We start from the raw sequence: 22,319 nt of genomic DNA, 5'->3' as shown, positions 1-22,319 counted from the left end.
AGCGGTCGGTTGGACAGCCAGCACCAGCACCAGTCCGAGCACTGAGCAGCACCAGCCGGGCTATGCTGCTGGAGTAAACCTAAAACAAAATCCAAAACCAAAACACAAGCGATTCAATGTTTAAATCAGAAGTGATTCGCACTGCACGTTTTAACAGAACTGTTGCTGGGATTACCTCGATTGTGCAAGTCATGTCGTACTTTTTAAAAACTATCCTCATACTCTTCTGCCTGACGATAGCTGCTGAAAGCAGGAAACACCGGAAGAAGAGGTGGGCATCTCAGGTAGACCCACGCAAACAGGGCAGGTAAGGAAGGAAATTTGCAAGGAAAGGCAATGTCATTAAGAGAAAATAGTCCAATAGCGATTGTTTCAGTGGTTGGTGAAAGTCGATTCTTTTGTAATTACAAGATGTAAGCGGAATTAATTCTTCAATGGCAGATGAGTGGATTATGAAAGACAGGATCCCTACTTTTCACTTTACAAACATCAAGGTTTGTGTTAATACAGTGCACCCCACAGCAATCTCATCTGTTGATTTGTACAGCGGTAAAATGCACCAAATGCCCACTTAATTTTCTGGGGTTTGTCGACTTTGGGACAAAAATGTTCTATTTCGGCGGAATTCTGCTCGAAGCGTAATTTGTAAGTAAATGTAGTTTTCTGGATCAATATGACAGGAAACTTTATAATAAGTTTCCTTTCCCCCCGCCCCCCGCCAAGGAATAATGAAACAGAAAGGATTGAATAGATCCAGTTAAAGGTGTTTCAGTTGTTTGGCGAATATGCACTTTGAAAGTTGTGGCCAGCTGACACCTGTCACTGACTACAGGAAGCCAGAGGCACAGTTCTTCTGGAATTTCTGCTTTTGTTAGGCAGTCTCGAATTTAAAAATTATTGCCAGGTTTCAAATACATTTCTGAATTTTTGTACCGGTTGCAGACATATTCACTCCTGATAATTCAAAATTAACTTCTATTAGCGTTTTAAATTATTTTAGTAAGTATCAATAGACAATGCTGATTTTTAAAAATCACTTAACCAACATTGAACTTCGAGTAGCCTCTATTGTCATTGGTAGACTTAAAATACATTGGACAGAATGATATCAGTTCATACCTACCACAAGGAGCTGCGCTGTTCGCATCAAGTACCTCTTTAAATATTTCTTTCTCCGACAGGAATTCCAATAACATTCCGGCAAAACAGTTCAAACAATCCCATTACAAAAATTGCACTGTTGAAGTGGGACATAAAAGATGCAGTGTCCGCACCATTCATCCACTGCTTGTAAAATTTAACTACTGGAATTCCTAAATCATGCCATGTTCAATTTTCATTAATATTTTTGAAAGTATCATTTGTGACTGAATTTTCAATTAATATTGTTTTGTTTTTATTTAACATGAGATTTTCAGTTCCTTAGCTATCATATTTGACATGAGTTTTATTTGCATTGATGCAGTTGCGCGTAACCAGTGAGCTTACATCAATTTTTTTTGGAAACACAGAAAAAATACCTTGTACTTTGTTCTTTCTAAATGTGCTATCCAAAGTCTGAGATTGTTTGGTTTTTTTCGAATTATTTGACTTCAAATCTTTATCTTAAATATTGTGGTTACTTCCTATCTAATCTGCAGTCATAACCATTCTGCTGTTACTTCCGAATGGGTGCATCTTTGCATTCTGCAAATATTACCAATCTTTCCAAAACTACAAGAGATTGTTATGACTATATTGCTGAAATACGTTTCCAAATATAAGTAGCACAGTTTGAAACACGACAAGGTTCTTGTTAGCAGACCCGCAGTATGTAATGAAATACAAGAAAAGGCTTGCATTTATATGTCCTCAGGACATCCCACAATGGTCCCCATCAACAAATTGCTTGAGGAGAATTGTCACTATTGTTATGTAGATTAATTCAGCTGCCAATCTGTCCACAGCAATGTTCTAGCAATAGCAATTTTCAATGATTATTTTTGCAAAGTTGGATAACATACTTGTGAATTAGAAGGCAAATGTTGGAATTTGTTTGTAAAAGTAAATGGGAAGGCAGTGGGCATGGAAGAGTGTATTCTCCCGTTAAGAGGTGATCTGTATGATAAGGCCAGAAAGCCCAAGCAAGGCTGGGGAGGTGACAGTGGAAGTGATTGAATGAATGTCTATTCCAGGAATACTGGTCGTTCTTGGAAACAACCAAGCAGGATCAAATGTGTGAGTGATGCCCCTTGTAGTGGAGAAGCTTAAGGAAAATCTGAAGAGATTTAAAAGAAAAATACCCTGGAATTTTTCTGGACTGTGTGGTGACAATCATAGGTTTAAGCAAGGGGGGAAAGCCAAAGAGAAAGACAAAGGAGTTGGATTCCAATTAGCTATTTGATGAAATGATAATGGAGAAACCTAAACAGGTAGAGGATCAGGCAGAGGTGATTAGTTCTGAAAGACTAATGGAGTTACAACAAAAAGACGAGACAATAAATGTTTATATCATAAAGCCTACTCAGGAAAAAAAAATCAGAATGAATTCCAGAATGTTATTACCCTAAAGATAGAATCCTAAGGCAGAAATAGAGACCTCAGCAGGTTAATGTAGAGGAGAAATGGGCAGAAGTTCACTAGTTTAGATTGTGTTGCCGGTAGAATACAGACAGGAAGTATTGTGGGTAGCACACAAATTACCTGTATGAGGTCATCTAGGAAATTCAGGCTAAGGTACCAAAACCTTTCCATTGGTCCAGATTACATAAAGATGTGGTAGAATGTTGCCTTACCTGTCATATGTGTTAAAAGGTAGGAAAGCCACAGGCAGTGATAAAACCAACCCTTTTGGTACCAATTCCCATATTTGAAGAACATTTCATGTGGGTTATGATTGACTGTGTAGGTCGCTCCTTAAAAGCAAAACTGGGAACCAGTATTTACTAACCATAATGGATGTGTCTACCAGGTTTCTGAAGACAATTCCACCACAGAATGCCAAGATAAAAAAAGTTGTGGAGGAATTGCTTGCTTTCCTTCCTGGTTTTGGACTATAAGGCCATAAGACACAGGAGTGGAAGTAAGGCTATTCGGCCTATCGAGTCCACTCCGCCATTGTATCATGGCTGATGGGCATTTCAACTCCACTTCCCTGCACTATCCCTGACTACCCAGGGAGATTAATTAGACTAAGGGTCCAATTTTACTGCCAAATCATTTAAGCAGGAAATGGATAGTTCAGGCAATCAACACTTTAAGTGAAGTGCATACCATCCTGAATCCCAGGGAGCATTGGAAAGATGTCATCAGACTCTAATGACCGTGTTGAGGGCTTATTGCCAGGATTACCCAGATAATTGGGATAAAAGTATCCCATTATTTATTTTACTTGCTATTAGAGATCTCCAAATGAATGAACTCAGTTTACTCTATTTGAATTGACATTCAGACATGAAGAGAGACAGCCTTCAAAAGTAATTAAGGAAAAGTTGATAAGCCTGAATTCAAAGATCTCACAGTCAGATTATGTATTGCATGTGATAGAACTTTTAATCAGAGTGAGTGAGTTAGCTAGGCAGCATTTGAAGGTGGCACAGCATCTAATGAAAGAAGAAGTAGATAAGAAATCAAAAGTTTGTACATTTGCATGGTGATAAAGTATTGGTGCTGTTACCAGTGGTAGGAGATTCCATCAAAGCAAGATTTATTGAACCTTATCAGATTGAGAAGAAGTTAATTCAGGTGAATTATCTGGTGAAGATGCCTGGTAGGGAAAAAAACTTTATCGGGTATGTCATGTGGACCTTACTATGACTGGGAAAGCAAACTGGAGAAACAGATAATACTTACTGCCATTCAGAGTGAGGCACATCAAAATATGAATCTCAGAAGGTTCAGATTTTGATGTGCCTCATAATAAATTAAATAATAAAGAAGACCTGAAAGAATGGGATAGGGTAGTAAGCTATCTGTCTCAGGAACAGAGAACTGAATTGAAAGACTTGTTGCAGCACTACGAGGCCATAAGTAGAAATAGAATGGGGAGGACTAATACTACATTACGTGAGGTGGATGTAGGGAATGATGCTCCAATAAAACAACACCCCTACAGGCTTAATCTTTCCATGCAGCCCAGGTACAGAAGAAAGTAGAAGAGATGCTGCAAGAAGACGTCATAAAGCTGAGTCAAAGTGAGCGTAGTCTGCCAATTGTGTTGGATCCCAAACCTGATGGTACTCAACAATTCTGCATGGAGGACTGTGTGGAAAATGTTGGACAAGCCACTTAGATCACAAAGTTGGACTTACTTTGCAGTAACTTTGTTGGAGAGGGCAAACTCACATCCAGAAGAGCAAAAGAAGTTTATCTGTTTGTAACCCCAAATAGGCCGTGTCAATTTAAAGTAATGCCCCTTGGAATGAAGAATGCACCAGCCATATCTCAAAAATTTACAAACACAGTTGTGGTCGGATTAACTAATTGCTCCGTCTAAATAGATGACTTAGTGATCTTTAGCCATTCGTGGAAAGGTCACATGGTGAAATTGGCAGGAAGACTACAGAAGGCAAAACTGGTCATAAACTTAGCAAAAACTGAATTCACGAAGGCAGAAGTGATGTTCTTAGGCCACAACATCAGACATTGAAGGATGACACCAAGAAACTTGAAGGTGAAGGCCATTGATAAATTTCCAAGACCATCCCTGAAGAAGGAAGTGCGACACTTTTTGGGATGGAGCAGACTGTACAGGAAATTTGTACCAAACATTAGCAGCATGACCGCACCGCTGACGGATTTGTTAAAGAAGAACATGAAATTTCAGTGGACAGGACAATGCCAGGAGGCATTTGAGAATTTAAAAGCAGTGTTAACCACCGTACCAGTTTTAGTCGCACCAAATTTCTTAACCCTTTAAAGTCACTATCGACGCAAGCGATGTACGGATTGGAGCTATGTTGTTACAGGAGGATGATTGTGGAATTGAAATGCCAATCTGTTACTTTCTAAAGAAGCGCAATATCCACCAGAGAAAATATTCAACTGTTCAAAAGGAGTTATTGAGATTGGTACTGGCCTTACAACAGTTTAATATTTATGTTGCAAACAATATATTGGAGATAGTTATGCATACTGATCACAACTCTTTGACATTTTTGGGAAGATTTAAGGACAAAAGCACTAGACTACTTCATTGGAGTCTTATTTTACAAGCATTTAATTTACAAATTGTGCATGTTGAGGGTCGTGAAAATGTTATTGTGGATGTGTTATCGCTGGTTTAAAAGAAAATGTACACATAAGATAGAAACGGTAGCGTTCAAAGTCATTTATGTATATAGAATTAGAATGAAATGAGTAACTCTAAGTTAATGCATTATGGATTTAATAATAAAAGCGTTAAGATATAGAGAAAAGAATGAAGGCATTTTTTCATAATGATGGTTCTTCTTTTTTTCTTCAGTGGGGAGGTGTTGCGAAGTTGAGCACAGGAATTGTGAATTAGAAGGCAGGATGTTAGAATTTGTTCATAAAAATGAAAGGGGTGGGGAAAGAGTGTGTGATCCCTTTAAGAGATGATGTGCTTTTGGAAGCTCGGAGATTAAAAAAAATGTCTGCAAGCAGCTGTTGATGCACAGACAGTTCTGAAATAGAAACATATGTATCAATTTTGTGCTCTTGAGATGCTGCTTGGCCTGCTGTGTTCATCCAGCTTCACACTTTGTTATCTTGGATTCTCCAGCATCTGCAGTTCTCATTATCACTGTATCAATTGGCTGTGTGTTTGGCCACCTAGGGTTGGTTTGATGTTAAGGCAACCAGCTTGAATATCAGCCAATTAATTTAAACCAAAACACAATTAAATTTAAATCTCATGGTGTTGACAATCTAGGACAAATTCACATAAGAAAATTGACTGGTCATCAGGGATATATAAGAAGAGGTTTTTTGACAATCAGGGTGAGAACAAACTGCCATCGAAAGAGTAAAACTCTGGCTCTCACGGAAATAGTGAAGCTCTCTGATTTAAGCAACATCTGAAAGTTACCATAGTACTCTTAGCTAATATTCCTGACACAAGGATTTGATGAAGAAAGAGTTCCTGACTGAAGAATAAGAGAAAAGGCATGGAACATTCAAGAAGATGCATCCTGACTGTAGTTTTGAGAGTCTAAGTTTAATTTATTTTTCTTATTAGTTTGGTTTATACAAGTAGAACTTGTATATATTGGAACAAAGTACCATTAGAATTTTTTTAAAATTCAGGATTACTTAGTAGTTACTGGGGAATTGTTTGGTTTGTTAGCAGTTCCGTTAATTTGCTCACTTTTGGAGTTAGATAAATAGCTTGTTACTTGCTGATTATGATCAGAGATAATGGGAACTGCAGATGCTGGAGAATCCAAGATAACAAAGTGTGAAGCTGGATGAACACACCAGGCCAAGCAGCATCTCAGGAGCACAAAAGCTGATGTTTCGGGCCTAGACCCTTCATCAAAGACGGTCTGATGACCAATCCTTTCTGATGAAGGGTTTAGGCCCGAAACGTCAGCTTTTGTGCTCCTGAGATGCTGCTTGGCCTGCTGTGTTCATCCAGCTTCACACTTTGTTATCTTGGATTCTCCAGCATCTGCAGTTCCCATTATCACTGATACAGCTTTTGTGCTCCTGACTTGCTGCTTGGCCTGCTGTGTTCATCCAGCTCCACACTTGTTGATTATGGAGCGAGTTAAACAATTTCACTTCATTTAACCCCTCCTTTGTAATGTTTTGGGAGGTGAAAGGCAGGTTATACCATTTTTCTCATTTCCTTTAGCAGATTACAAGGTGAGGCAGCCTTCTCTGGGTATTTGAGTTTTAATTACCAAAGGGATTCGGCCTCTTTGCCATAACACCATTGTTTCAAGGGTGTGATTTGAGGGTTAATCTTTCATTAGAATACTTTTCTTACTGCTTTTCAAATAGTATAGGAGCTTTACATCTGCCTGGACAAAACCTCAGTTTAAGATCTAATCAAAAATATAGCACCTCCAACACCTGATGTGTCATCCTAGATTGCGTGCTTAAGTCATCAAATGGACTTGAACCTTGCAGATTTACAGTTGAGAATGCAGCTGAAGAAGCAGGATGACGTTTAGGAAATTTAAGGTGTTGTATTCTGTCCATTAACTCAAAAGCTGCACGAAGGGAGTGTACACGTATGGATCTGAAAGGTAGGAGTAAACTTACCACTCACCTTCTGTTACTAGATGTTGTGAATATAAGGCAGAGTTTGTTCTCCCGACACTATTGCAGTGGGATAAAAGCAGAAAGTGCCGAAGGAACTGAACAGGTATGGCAGTATCTTCAGATAGAGAAATCCATTTCAGATCTACAGTTATCTACAGTATTTACTTCTGTACTTGGGTGCACATGATAATAAAATCTAAATCTAACTTCAAATTTAAATCAGTTATGGTTCTGTAGTGGGATTCTGTCAACTCTCATATTAGTAATCATGATTCAGATTGCTTTCTAGCAAACTCAACATGATGGTTATTACTTTGATAGTAATGATTTTTCATCACTTCAAAGTTATTCCCTAGTTAATTAAGGTAAGAAATTATCTTTTTAAATAAATTAAACCAGCAGGTTTAAGATGTTGGGCTTTAAGTACAATGTGGCCTAGATATTCAGTGAGATTATGTGAACTTGATGCAAGGAAAGATCCCAGCAAATAATTGCAAAAGATCCATTCAATATTGCACCTGAATCATAATAATCAGATTGGAGACAGTGTTGCGCTCGTCTAGATCTCTGCAGTTTGTCGCACAACAGTGACACCGTTTTATGTGATGGGTTCCTGGGTGGAATGGGAAACAGGTGAGTGTTTACTGACACTTACAAAATTTTCTGGGCACTCAGTCGCTTCAGTATTCTAACAGGAATTTCCCTGGTACCACAGGAAGCACCACTTAGCAGTTTATACTTCCTTCCTGAGATCCCTGAGGATTAATATTACAAACTTAACTGTACATAGTTCACGTCATTATGGGTGACAAAGGCTACTTCGAAGATATAATGCATCATGATGTAATGAAGCTTTGTGTACTATTATATTGGTGGAATTTGAGAACAATATGGAGATTATGAGGTGGAATGACTGTATTCAAACAAATATAGCAACACTTCCTAGAGTACAGAAATTAATTTTTGTGGTGCTTAGTATGACAAAGCAATATTCCTAAATTACAGAGATAGTAGGACCACCAAAGAAATTTTTCCCTCCCCACTCTTATCTGCTTTCCAGAGGGACCACTCTCTCCATGACTCCCTTGTCCACTCCACACTCTCCTCCAGCCCCACCACACCCGGCACTTTTCCCTGCAACCTCAGGAAGTGCTACACTTGCCCCCACACCTCCTCCCTCACCCCCATCCCAGGCCACAAGAAAACCTTCCACATCAAGCAGATGTTCATCTGCACATCTGCTATTGTGGTATACTGCATCCGCTGTTCCCGTTGTGGCCTCCTCTACATCGGGGAGACCAAACGGAGGTTGGGGACCGCTTTGCAGAACACTTACGCTCGGTTCGCAATAAACAACTGCACCTCCCAGTTGCAAACAATTTCAACACTCCCTCCCATTCCTCAGATGACGTCCACCCTGGGCCTCCTGCAGTGACACAATGATGCCACCCGAAGGTTGCAGGAACAGCAACTTATATTCGACTTGGGAACCCTGCAGCCCAATGGTGCCAATGTGGACTTCACAAGCTTCAAAATCTCCCCTTCCCCCACCGCATCCCAAAACCAGTCCAGCTCATCCCCACCTCCCTAACCTCTTGCCTATCCCCTCCTCCCACCTGAAGCCCCACCCCCATCTCCTACCTACTAACCTCGTCCCACCCCCTTGACCTGTCTGTCCTCCCTGGACTGACCTGTCTCCTCCCTAACTCACCACCTACACTCACCTTTACTGGCTCCATCCCCGCCTCTTTGACCTGTCTGTCTCCTCTCCACATACCTTCTCCTCTATCCATCTTCTATCCACCTCCCCCTCTCTCCCTATTTATTTCAGAACACCCTTTCCCACCCCCGTTTCTGAAGAAGTGTCTAGGCCTGAAACGCCAGCCTTCCTGCTCCTCTGATGCTACCTGGCCTGCTGTGTTCATCCAGCTGTACACATTCCTAAATTACAGTTGAGATTTTCCAATTGATAAAAGTTGTCTTTTGCAAAACTTGAATTGTAAAGAATTATTTTCCAGCAGCCATGATGCTGAATAATGATTGACAGAATAATGTTTCGGTCTAATCTGGGGAGGTGGTGAGGTAGTGGTAAGGTAATTGGACTGGTAACCAAGAACCCTGGGCTAAAGTTCTGACAAAATTGACTTGAACCTCACCGTGCCAGATGATCAAATTTGAATTCCATACGAAAGGTCTAGAATAGGGAGCTGGCCCATGGTGACCGTGTAATCACTGTTGATTGTCATTAAAAACCCATCTGGTTCATACATCTACTTTATAGATGGAAATCTGCCGTCCTTACCTGGCCTGACCTACGTGTGACTACAGACCCACAGCAATGTGATGGAATCTTAACTGCCCTTTTGGCAAATAGGAATGGGCAATAAATGCTGGCTTAGCCAGCGATGTTCACAAGATGTACACAATGTGAATGGAAAAGACATTTCTTGCTTTTATTCTTCCTTACTGTTTTGGAGTCACAGAGTGGCTATAGAATGGAAGGAGTCCATTCAGTCCATTATATCAATGCTGACTCTCAGCATGAGCAATCCTGCTGGTCCCAGTCTTCTCTTCTCGTGACACATAGTAGAAGCGTAGGCATTTGGTTAAGAGGTTGTAAATATTAATCCTGTTGAAATTAATAATAAACCTTGGTCATTGCCTTCAAAAAGCTTTGCCAATAAATGTCAAGTAAGCTGTCTTAATATGAAAGAAGCAGGCAATGAAATGGAATGACACAGTATACTGAAGTATTAAGGCATCATAATGATTCAGCAGGTCGATGGTTCATGGCTAATAATTCACTTGTTACTAAATCCCATGTCACAGTTCAGTGCTTTGGAAGTACCTTGTGTTTCTTTAAATGTGAATAAGGAAAGCCAGTAGAAGAGCCATCCTCAAGTGGCTTCTTCTAGCTCTCTTTTGGAGTCACAAGAGTGAAGGTGAGTTTTCTATCTGTTGTATCATATATGAGTGATGGATGGTATAGGATAAAGAGGAAATAAGTTGTCCTGAAAGTAAATAAATTGAACTGGTATTAGTCACGTTGTCATATTGTTCATGATATATTGCTAAGGACAGTGGAAGTGATCAGATGTTTCTCTGCCCTACTCCCTCACTGCAGCCCAATAATAAGGAGAATTCCAGATTCAACCAAAACTCGAGCATCAAGCTCTGAACATCTTCTCCGAGTGGGTGATCATGATTTCACAATGAGACCTGCATTTGGTGGTAGGAACTTGTTTTCATACACTTCATCTAGAATTAAACTTCAAATGCATGCTTTTCTGATAGTGTTGCTCAGTCTTCTACCTCCTTGTTTCAACGCAAGTATTTTAATTCTAATAAGCAACTCTATGATCTGGTAGCATTTCTAATATCGAAGGAGAAATGGACTAAAAACAGTAAGGGTAGATTTTGAATGGTTGGTAAAGAATGACGAGTACTGCAGAATCACACTCCATTCTTGAACAGATTATGAAGGAGGAAACCATATGGAACATGTTATTATTATTTAATAAAATTCTTGCTGATGGAAGACCTGTGCTGGGACTTTGCTAGTCATGAAGACAGATGTTCAATGGTCTGGTCCAATCTACAGTATTCAATGATTTTTTTGTCAGTAACACATTAGCAATGTTGGACACCGGAGTTGGCAATGTATCCCTGGCATCAAGTGTTGCGAAGGCAGTGAGCAGGTTTTAAAATATTGTCCAATTCAGGTGATCATAAAGTTGTTTGTTCTCAAACTGTTCCATTGACCATGCAGCGCTGCCAAGTGTAAATGCTGCTGCAATTCCCACACATTCTCCCATCCTATTCAAACAGGCTGATACTGGGCCCCAATTAGTCCTGGGAATCTGTGGTGTTATACATGCTGAGAAATGAGGGAGTAAAAGCTACACTGCCGTTCAGCCAGAAGCAGTCCGACTAGAGCAGAATATCCAGAGAAACACTTTATATTGCTTGAGCAAGAGTTTGGGTGGTGAGGATAGACTACATTGGTTATGTCAATTTTATTTTGCTAGCCAGTTTGGATTCCAATTATAACTTCTCATTTTTTTTCATGATCTGCACCACTAACCTGGAACGTACCTGACCCAAGGAGCTTGATCAGTCCCAGTTCATGTTCTGTAATTCTGCCCACTACTGAGTTGGCATTGCTCTCACAAATATGACATGGTGCTTTAAATAAAGATCCTTATTGCACAATGTTTGCTTGGTTGCCTCCCTAGTGCCAAAGCCATGGATATCACTGAGCAGCTGCACAGAAATCTCAGGCAGAAGGAGGGATATGTTCTCGCAGTCCAGAATTTAAGAAGCTGGGTAGGAAGTTAGAAAGCAAGACCTCAAAAGTGGTAATTTCTGGATAACTCTCAGTGCGATGGGAGGATAGAACAGGCAAGCGCATGGTTGGAAAGATGGTGCAGGATGGAGGACTTTAGCATGGGACATTGAGATTGGCTGTGGGGGAAGTTGTACCTCTGTAGGTCAAAAGGTTTGGTCCTGTACAGAGCTGGGATTTACCAGTGTGGTCTGCTAGTGTGACAGGAAGGTTTTAAACTAACTTGGCAGGAATTTGAGAAGCAGGAGATAAATCCAAGAAGAATACCAAAGTTCACAAAATACTGGGAGGGATAAGTGGCACTAGAAAAGGGAATAAGGCACTTGTGGGGGTCAGAGAGTACCTCGGGAAATTGAGCGGACAGACCGATGGGTCGAGGAGTGGTTGATGGAGTTTAAATGAGATAAATATTGCATTTTGGAAAAGCAGGTCAGGATGGGACTTATACAGTTAATGATCGGACCATAAGGAGTGTTGCTGAACAAAGAGTCCCTGGGATATTGGTGAATAGCTCCTTGAAAGTGGAGTTGCAGGTAAACAGGTTGGTGAAGAAGGCATTTGGTATGCTTGCCTTTATTGTTCAGTGCATTGAGTATATTTGTTGGGATGTCATGTTGCAGCTACACAGGACATTGGTTAGACCACTTTTAGAATACTGCTTTCATTTCTGGTCTGCCTGCTATGGGAAAGAAGTTAAACTTGAAAGGGTTCAACAAGGATTTATAAGGATGCTGCTGGGTTTGCAGGTTTCGAACAATAGAGGGAGGCAGAAAAGGTGGGGGCATTTTTCCCTGTAGTGTCGGAGACTGAAGGGTCACCTTGTACAGGTTCATAAAATCATTCGGGGCATGAATAGTGTGAATAGCCAAGATCTTTTCCTAGGTGGGGGAGTCCAAAACTAGAGGGTAAAGATTTAAAAAGGACCTGAGGGACAGCATTTTCACACAGAGTGTCGTGCATGTATGGAAGGAGCTCCCAGCATGTAGTGGTACAATTCCAACATTTAAGAGGCATCTGAATGAGTATATGAATTGGAAGGGTTTAGAGGGATCTGGGCCAAATGTTGACAAATGGTACTAGATTAATTTAGTATGTGTAGTTGGCATGGACAAATCGGACCAAAGAGCCTGTTTCTGTGCAACACAATTGTATGACACTAGAAGTAAGGGAAAAGGTCTAAATCAGGGTGTATGTGCATGTACGTTAATAAATAAGTTTGGGTAGTATCATGTGCAGATTGCTTCTTGGAAATTGGCTGTTGTGATAATAGAGACCTGGCTCAAAGAAAAGCAGCACCAGCTGTTAGATATTTCTGGATGTAATATTTCCAGGAAATGGAGGAAAAGCAGAAGTGATTACTGGAAAATTTGAACACTGGGGAAATCAGATGTTCTGGAGGGTTCAAGGACAGAAGCTCTTTAGCTGGGGATAAGGAACAAGAAAGTTCAATTACATGTAGCATTTAAGCCATGAAGTAGTACCAAGGATGTAAATAAACAAATGTGCAAGAGAATTACAGAGAAGTGCGTAAATTATAGAGTAAATTTAATGGAGAATATATGTTAGTTGTCTGAATATAGGTTTGGATAGTTGTGATATAAAGAGCAGAGAGGGGCAGTGGGCATAACTGAGGTGTTAAATGAATGCTTTAATCTGCTTTTACCAAGGAAGAAGATGTTAGCCAAGCCATTGTGAAAAAAAGGAGATAGACACTAGAAGGATTTAAAATTGATCATGAGGTGGTATTGGATAGAATGTCTGTGCTAAAAGTTGATAAGATATCAGGACTGGATAAGCTACATCCACAGATAATGACGGAAACGAATGTGGAAATTGCAGAGCTCCTGTCCATAATCCTTCAGCCTTCCTTATACTCAGGGATGCTGCCAAAGTGCTGCAACAGTATTTTGCCCAGAATTTATTGCCTATGCCCGTTTGAAATAACTCTACAGAAATGAATATCCCATCACCAAGTCACCCTTTATTTAATTGTGGAGAGTCCTTGACACTGATTCGGCTCCCTCAGATCCAGGAAATACAGGTAGTTCTCCTATAAACCGATAGTTGCGTTCTTGTGTGACTTCACGCAGTAGAAAATTGTGCTGTAGAAAATCGCCATAAAAATTTACATTATTGGGAAATCACTGTAGAAAATCGTTATACCTGTACGGCAGAAAGTTTGCATTATCCAAACAGCGTCCACTATTCATCAATCATAGTACAACCAATTCAGGTTAATGAATCATACATTATAGCAGAACTACCTGTACTCAAATTCCCTGCTGGTAAATGATGGCCTGTTATCTGTGACCAACACTTCTGGGAATCCATGTATGGTCAAAGATGCGTGCAGTTTTTCGATCATCGTCCCTGTGTTTGATGAATTAACTCTATGCACGTCCAGCCACTTTGTGTGGGCATCTACAAAGACTAAGAACATTGAACCTGTGAAAGGAACTGCATAGTCACCATGTAACCGAGTCCAGGGTTTAACAGGCCATCCCCACAAATGGGGGGAGCTGCCGGATGTAATTTCGTCCTTGTTGGCAGTCTGGGCACTGCCCAACCAATGTGGCTGTGCCTGTATCCAATCCTGGACACCAGACATAACTTTTCGCCAACATCTTCATTTTGAAAACCCTTGGATGACGCTGGTGGAGTTCAGTCAGAATCTGGCAGTGACCTTTGCTCTGGACAATCACTGTTGCTCCCCATAATAAATGATTTCATCTATTGTGATCTAGTCTCTTGGGGCCCAAAAACATTTCCGTTCTGTTTGTGATGGCCCTTTTGATTCCCCCTTCATCACCTGCTGTTTCAGTTTTGCCAGGACTGAACCTTTCTGCATCCAAAGTCTGGTAATGTTAGTTGTGACTAGAACTGTGTCCAGAATTTGAAACCATTATGGACTCTCAGAGTGAACAGGATGTCTGACACTCCTGTTCTTATCTGTCAGCCAGGACTCCCTGATTGGACCAGATTAACACTCCCAATCACAGAACTCATATTCTGTGAGATATACCTGGCTGACTTCATTTGAAATATATTTTTTGACAGAAAATTGTAATAGGCAACATTGTTAGTCATGTTTGTGGCTTTTTTTTGGTTAAATTTTTCTCTTCTGTGTTACTAATGTTAATGGTAGTTGTCTTTTCCGAGGGTGGGGTCTTTCAACGCTGGGGGTATATTTTTTAGGTGAGAGGAGAAAGATTTTAAAAAGATAAGAAAGGCAAATTTTGTACACAGAGGTTGTTTCACATGTGGAATGAACTTACTGAGGGAAGTGGTGGATGTGGGTACAATTACAATGTTTAAAATACATTTGGTTAGATACATGAATAGGACAGATTTGGAGGGCCATTGGCGGTGGGCTTAGTTTAGTTTGGGATTATGTACTGCTTGGAGTGGTTGAACTGAAGGGTCTATTTCTATGCTGTATGACACTGTGACTCCATGTGCTATAATGCTGTCACCCTTGATAACAGTGCTCAAATATTGTTGTGCAGGATAGAAACAGTAATTCATTATATCAAGTTTAGATTGGTTTCTTTGGAGATTAATGCAACTTTAAAGCTCTTCACTTCTCTCACACAGTGTGCAGCCACATGCATTTGGAATTAAAACTACAAATCGCGTTTTTGGATTTTGAATTGCAAACCCATTGGCTGTGGGATTTGACTAACCATCTGGAAGCTCAGTCAATGTACAAGTGAGGATTAACTGATGACCATGTAGATTAAAAGAAACAGCAATTTGTGCTTTGTGTATCAGCATGTGTGTCTGCACAACAGCTGTCCACCTATCTATCTTGGGAAACACGGTTTTTGCTCATATACAATGTGTTGTTTGCAGTAAAGTTTTCAGCCAAGCAGTGATTTCACCAGGTAAAATGCAAATTGTACAAATTCTGAAAATAATATGCATACCCAAAGTAAAATTTACACTAAGACTTATTTAATTTTAGAACCATGTAATTTCATGCATCTAATGGGTGGCTTAAAGATAATGAAATGCAGTACTAAACCGAAGCATTTGTGAAAGGCTTTTTGTGGGAATGATGTAATATCAAATGGGTAGTTTTTTGTGTGCTTGCAAGGGATATAATCAGTTCCAAAATTCCAAATAAAAACCAAAAGAACTGCGGATGCTGTAAATCAAGAACAAAAAGAAAGTTGCTGGAAAAGCTCAGCAGGTCTGGCAGCATCTGTGAAGGAGAAAACAGAGTGAACGGTTTGAGTCCGGTGACCCTTCCTCAGAGCTGATGGTGTCTTGGAAAACATCAGTTTATATGCAAAAAATAGGGAGGTGGGTGGGGTACGGAGTAAATGATAGGATAGAGCCCAAAGAGAGAGAAAGACAGTTGGACACACAAAGGAGTTGCTAACGATCAGGCTGGGAGGGTGAATGGTTGTTAATGGGGATGTTAGTGACTAACAACAGGGGGTGTGTAGTGACAGGCTCTGTGGTAACAAGGCCTGGTGTGTGGGGTGGGGTGCTAGGACATGGGAGACTGTAGGCCCTAAAATTATTGAACACAATATTGAGTCTGGAGGACTGTAGGGTTCCCAAGTGGAAAATGAGGTGTTGCTCCTCCAGCTTGTGTTGGGCTTCATTGGAACACTGTAGCAAACCAGACCAGGGATTAAGGTGGTGCATTGAAGTGGCAGGCAACAGGTAGTTCAGGGTCTTTTTTACGAGCAGAACGTAAATGTTCTGTGATGCAGTCGCCAAGTCTATGCTTCATTTCCCCTGTGTAGAGGAGACCACATTGTGAGCAGCAAATGCAGTAGACCAGATTCTGGGAAGTGCAGGTGAAGTGTTGCTTCACCTGGAAGGTATGTTTGGGCCCTTGGATAGTGGGGAGGGAGGAGGTAAATGTGCAGGTGTTGCACCTTCGCCAGTTATGGGGAAGGTGCCGTACGGCTGTGGGGAGGTGTTGGGGGTGAAGGAAGTGTGGACCAGGATGCCTGGAGGGAACGTTCTCTGCGGAAGGCGGAGGACAAGGGAGGGACGGGGAATATGTGTCTGGTGGTGGCACCTTGCTGGAGGTGGTGGAAATGGTGTCTGATGATCTTTTGGATGTGAATGCTGGTGGGATGGTAGGTGAGGATAAAGGAACCCTATCGCTGTTGTGAGAGGAAAGAGAAGGGGTGAGGGCGGAAGTGTGGGAGATGGGTCGGGCCTGATTGAGGGCCCTGTCGATAATGGAGCTGGGGATTCCTCAGTCGAGGAAGAAGGTGGACATTCCAGAGGCTCCCTTGTCGAAGTTGGCCTCATCTGAACATATGCGACGGAGTCAGAGGAACTGAGAGAGAGGGATGGAGTCTTTACAGGAAATGGGGTGTGATTATGTATAGCCCAGGTAGCTGTGGGAGTCAGTGGGTTTGTAATGGATATGAGTGGCCAGTCTATCCCAGAAATGGAAACAGAAATGTCGAGGAAGGGAAGGGAGAAGTCAGCGATAGACCAGGTGCACGTGATGGCAGGGTGGAAATTGGAAGTGAAATTCTCCAATTCCAGACGAGAGAGAGAAACAGCACCGATGATAGCATCGATGTATCAGAGAAAGAATTGTGGGTGGGGGCCGGAATAGGACTGGAACAATGAATGTTCCACGTACCCCACGAAGAGACAGGCATAAATAGGGCCCATGCGGGTCCCCATGGCAAACCCTCTTACCTGAAGAAAATGACAGGAATTGAAAGAGAAATTGTTGAGGGTGAGGACAAGCTTGGCCAAGCGGAGGAGGGTGGTGGTGGGTGGGAATGGCTCAGGTCCTTGCTCCAGGAAGAAGCGGAGACCCCTAAGACCCTCCTGGTGGGGAATGGATGTGTAAAGGGATTGCACATCCATGGGAAAGAGGAGGTGGCTGGAGCCGGTAAACTGGAAGCTTTGAAACCGGTGGGAGGCATCAGATGAATCACGGATATATGTGGGTAAGACTTGGACCGGGGGAGAAGACTGAGTCAAGGTAGGAAGAGATGAGTTCTGTGGGGCATGAGCAGGCTGAAACAATGGGTCTACCTGGACAGTCCTGTTTGTGGATTTTTGGCAGAAGGTAGAAACGAGTAGTGTGGGGTTGGGGACTGTTAGCTTGGTAGCGGATGGGGGGAGATCACCGGATGAAATGAGATCCATAACCGTAATGCATACAATGGCCTGATGTGCCATGGTGGGGTTAAGGCCCAGAGGAAGGTAGGAGGAGGTATCTGAGAGCTGGTGCTCAGCTTCTGCAAGGTGGAGGTCAGTACACCAGACAACAGCACCACCACCCTTATTGGCAGGCTTGGTGACAAAGTTAAGGTTAGATCTGAGTGCATGGAGTGCAGTTAGTTTGGAGGGAGATAGATGGGATTTGTTGAGGGGGGCAGCGAAATTGAGGCGACTAATGTCATGTCGACAGTTCCCAATGAAAAGATCAAGTGCAAGTAAATGGCCAGAGGGAGGGGTCCAGGTGGAGGAAGAGTGTTGGAGTTGGCTGAAGGGGTCTGTGGGACAAGGAGAGGATGCTTGTCGAAAGAAATGGGCATGGAGGCGAAGAAGGCGGAAAAACAGTTCGGCAGCATGTCATGCCAGAAATTCGTTAAGGTGGGGACGCAGAGGGATAAAGCTGAGGCCTTTGCTGAGTACAGAACGTTCAGCATTGGAGAGCAGAAGATTAGGAGGGATGGTGAATACCTGACAGGAGGTGGGGGTGTTTGGGCAGGGGATAGAGTCAGAGGGAAGGGAAGGAGAGGTAGGTTCCAGAGCGTCATGGGTATCTCTGAGTTGTTGCATCTTGTGGGCCTTGACGCCTGAAAGGCAAAGAAAAACTTTCTTGTTAGCACGATGAATGAGCCGGAGGATGAAGTGGAACTGCGGACTGGTGCAGCCCTGAGCCAGTGTGTAGCGATGCTGTTGGAGAGAAAGGTTGAGCGTTGCATGTGATGCTACATCGCACTGAGTGTGGATCTCAGGATGCGGCGAGAGCAGCTGTCCGTGGAACGTTGAACATCATGGAGATATCTGTAATCCTGGGAAGATTCAAACCATGAAGGATGAAACTTCAGATAACAAGGTGTAGAGTTGGATGAACACAGCAGGCCAAGCAGTATCATAGGAGCAGGAAAGTTGATGTTTTGGGCCTAGACATTCCTTCGGAAATGGGGGAGGGAAGGGGGTTCTGAAATAAATAGGGAGAGAAGGGGAGGCGGATGGAAGATGGACAGAGGAGAAGATAGGTGGAGAGGACACAGACAGGTCAAAGAGGCAGGGATGTAGCCATTCAAGGTGAGTGTAGGTGGGGTGTCAGGGAGGGGATAGGTCAGTCCAGGGAGGACAGAAAGGTTAAGGGGGCGGGATGAGGTTAGTAGGTAGGAGATGGGGGTGGGGCTTATGGTGGGAAGAGGGGATAGGTGGGAAGAAGGACAGGTTAGAGAGGTGGGGACAAGCAGGGCTGGTTTTGGGACGCGGTGGGGGAAGGGGAGATTTTGAAGCTTGTAAAGTCCACGTTGATACCATTGGGCTGCAGGGTTCCCAAGCGAAATATCAGGTGCTGTTCCTGCAACCTTTGGGTGACATTGTTGTGGCATTGCAGGAGGCCCAGGATGGACATGTCATCTGAGGAACGGGAGGGGGAGTGGAAATGGTTCGCGACCAGGAGGTGTAGTTGTTTAGTACAAACCAAGTGTAGGTGCTCTGCAAAGCAGTCCCCAAGCTTGGTTTCCCCAATGTAGAGGAGGCCAGAACGGGAACAGCAGATACAGTATACCACATTAGCCAATGTGCAGATGAACATATGCTTGATGTGGAAGGCCTCCTTGATGCCTGGGATGGGGATGAGTTGGGGCAGGTGTAGCACTTCCTGCGGTTGCAGGGAAAAGTGCCAGGTGTGGTAGGTCTGTGGAAGGGAGTGTGGAGCGGACAAGGGAGTTACGGATAGAGTGGTCCCTCCCGAAGGCAGATAAGGGTGAGAAGGGGAAAAATGTCTTTCCTGGTGGAGTCAGATTACAGATGGCGGAAGTGTTGGAGTATGATGCGTTGGATCTGGAGGTTGGAGGGGTGGTATGTGAGCACGAGGGAAATTCTGTTTTGGTTGTTATTTTGGGGAGGGGGCATGAGGCATGAGTTGCAGGAAATGCAGGAGACATGGTCTAGGGTGTTCTCGACCACTGTTGGGGGGATGTTGCGGTCCTTGAAAACGAGGACATCTGAGATGTTCAGGAGTGGAATGCCTCATCCTGGGAGCAGATGCGGTGGAGGCGAAGGAATTGGGAATAGGGGATGGCATTTTTGCAGGAAGGTGGGTGGGAGGAGGTGTATTCTAGGTAGCTGTGGAAGTTGGTGGGCTTGAAATGGATATCGGTTTCCAGACTTCAGTTGGAATTCACGTGGGGTGAGCCTGAGCTGGAGGCAGTCACTGAGGAATGTAATATTATGGTGGGAAGAGGGGATAGGTGGGAAGAAGGACAGGTTAGAGAGGTGGGGACAAGCAGGGCTGGTTTTGGGATGCGGTGGGGGAAGGGGAGAGCCTGAGCTGGAGGCAGTCACTGAGGAATGTAATATTACATTCCTCAGTGACTGCCTCCAGCTCAGGCTCACCCCACGTGAATTCCAACTGAAGTCTGGAAACCGATATCCATTTCAAGCCCACCAACTTCCACAGCTACCTGGAAATGAGTTTTAGCAAATACCTCGTCAAACACCAGGAGTGACAGTGAAATTAAAGTCAGTGGGCAAGAAGAAAGATTGGAATGGAAATCCCGTTGGAGAGAGGAGTAGAACTTCTTCAAGGTGGCCAGGCCTGGAATAGATGTGGCAGTGAGTTAAATACTAAATAAAAACAAAAAATACTGCAGATGCTGCAAATCAGGAACAAAAAGAAAGTTTCTGGAAAAGCTCAGCAGGTCTGACAGCATCTGTGAAGGAGAAAACAGAGCTAACATTTTGGGTCCGGTGACCCGTCCTCAGAGCTGATGATGGCTGGGAAACCATTAGTTTATTGGCAGAAAATAGGGAGGTGGGTGGGGTACGGATTAAACGATAGGATAGAACCCAAAGAAAGAGAAAGACAGTTGGACAAACGAAGGAGTTGCTAACAATCAGGCTGGGAGGGTGAATAGTTGTTAATGGGGACTGTTAGTGACTAACAACAGGGGGTGTGTACCGGTTACAGGGGAAGGTGCCGTAGGTCTGTGGGGAGGTGTTGGGGGTGATGGAAGTGTGGACCAGGGTGTCAACAGGACCCTCAACCAGGTCCAACCCATCTCCTGCACTTCCACCCTCACCCCTGCTCTTTCCTCCCACAACAGCGATAGGGTTCTCTTTATCCTCACCTACCATCCCACCAGCTTCGACATCCAGAAGATCATCAGATGCCATTTCCGCCACCACCAGACACACAGTCTCCTCCCCTCCCTTGTCTGCTTCCGCAGGGACCGTTCCCTCCAGGACACCCTGGTCCACACTTACTTCACCCCCAACACTTCCCCACAGCCTTACGGCACCTTCCCCTGTAACCAGTGAAGGTGCAACACCTGCCCATTTACCTCCTCCCTCCCCAGAATCCAAGGGCCCAAACATACCTTCCAGGTGAAGCAACACTTCACCTGCACTTCCTAGAATCTGGTCCACTGCATTCGCTGCTCACAATGTGGTCTCCTCTACATTGGGGATATGAAGTGTAGACTTGGCGACTGTTTCACAGAACATTTACGTTCTGCTCGCAAAAAAGACCCTGACCTACCTGTTGCCTGCCACTTCAATGCACCACCTTAATCCCTGGTCTGGTTTGCTATAGTGTTCCAATGAAGCCCAACACAAGCTGGAGGAGCAACATCTCACTTTTCGCTTGGGGACCCTCCAGACTCAATATTGAGTTCAATAATTTTCGGGGCTGAACTCTCCCATGTCCCAGCCCCCCACCCCACACACAGGCCTTGTTACCACATAGCCTGCCGCTACACACCCCCTGTTATTAGTCACTAACAGTCCCCATTAACAACAGCTCACCCTCCCAGCCTGATCGTTAGCAACTCCTTTGTGTGTCCAACTGTCTTTCTCTCTCTTTGGGATCTATACTATCGTTTACTTCCTACCCCACCCACCTCCCTATTTTCAGCATATGAATTGATGTTTCCCAGCCACTATCAACTCTGAGGAAGGGTTATCAGACCCGAAATGTTAACTCTGTCTTCCCCTTCGCAGATGCTGCCAGACCTGCTAAGCTTTTCCAGCAACTTTGTTTTTGTTCTTGATTTCTTAATTCCGTTGTGTTAAAAGCTCATTGGTCAAAGTTCTGAAAGAAACTCATCAGCCACTTTTTCAGTAATTATCATGAGCAAACGAGGAGGGAGATTATTGAAAAAGGAGATTTTTTTTCCACAGTTTTATGTCAAGAAAACATCACTTTACCTATAAACTAAGCATGTGTTCTTGTGGATTTGTTTATCAATCATTTTCATGCCACCCATTTGGACGAATAATCTTATTTGCATTCCTTCAGCTGTATTTACAGCGTTAATTCTATGATCCTAGTTCACAAAAGCATGCTCACACAAGAGGAAGAAGGAGGACAGAACGTGTCATATTTCACAGCCTCAAAAGCACCTAGAGCGCTTTATTTTACTTGAAATCCTTGACAATGATAAGACTTGTGGGATTGGGTGAGTTGGTTCATGTTAAGTGTACTTGGATGAGCTGCTCCTTGAGAACAGCAGCTGTGGGGCATTGATGGTCAGAGGCCTTACTATTCTTCCTTCTTTTCATGTTTTTCCTCCTCTCACTG

General features: G+C 43.1%; 1 protein-coding gene across 3 annotated transcripts in view; it reads left to right on the top strand.

Moving 5' to 3' along the window:
* Nucleotides 1-22,319, top strand: part of LOC125452599 (gamma-aminobutyric acid receptor subunit rho-2-like) — a 64,722-nt gene continuing 42,403 nt past the window's right edge. For all 3 annotated transcript variants that reach the window (XM_048531226.2, XM_048531225.2, XM_048531228.2), the window contains exons 1-2: nt 1-307; nt 10,334-10,440. In XM_048531226.2, coding sequence (XP_048387183.1) covers nt 117-307; nt 10,334-10,440 — 298 coding nt within the window. In that variant the 5' untranslated portion in view covers nt 1-116. The remainder of the gene's footprint in view (nt 308-10,333; nt 10,441-22,319) is intronic.

Source organism: Stegostoma tigrinum, chromosome 4 (assembly GCF_030684315.1).
Source record: "Stegostoma tigrinum isolate sSteTig4 chromosome 4, sSteTig4.hap1, whole genome shotgun sequence".
Taxonomy (NCBI): domain Eukaryota; kingdom Metazoa; phylum Chordata; class Chondrichthyes; order Orectolobiformes; family Stegostomatidae; genus Stegostoma; species Stegostoma tigrinum.
The sequence above is the reverse complement of the archived record's forward strand: the minus strand, read 5'-3'. Positions and strand labels throughout refer to the sequence as shown.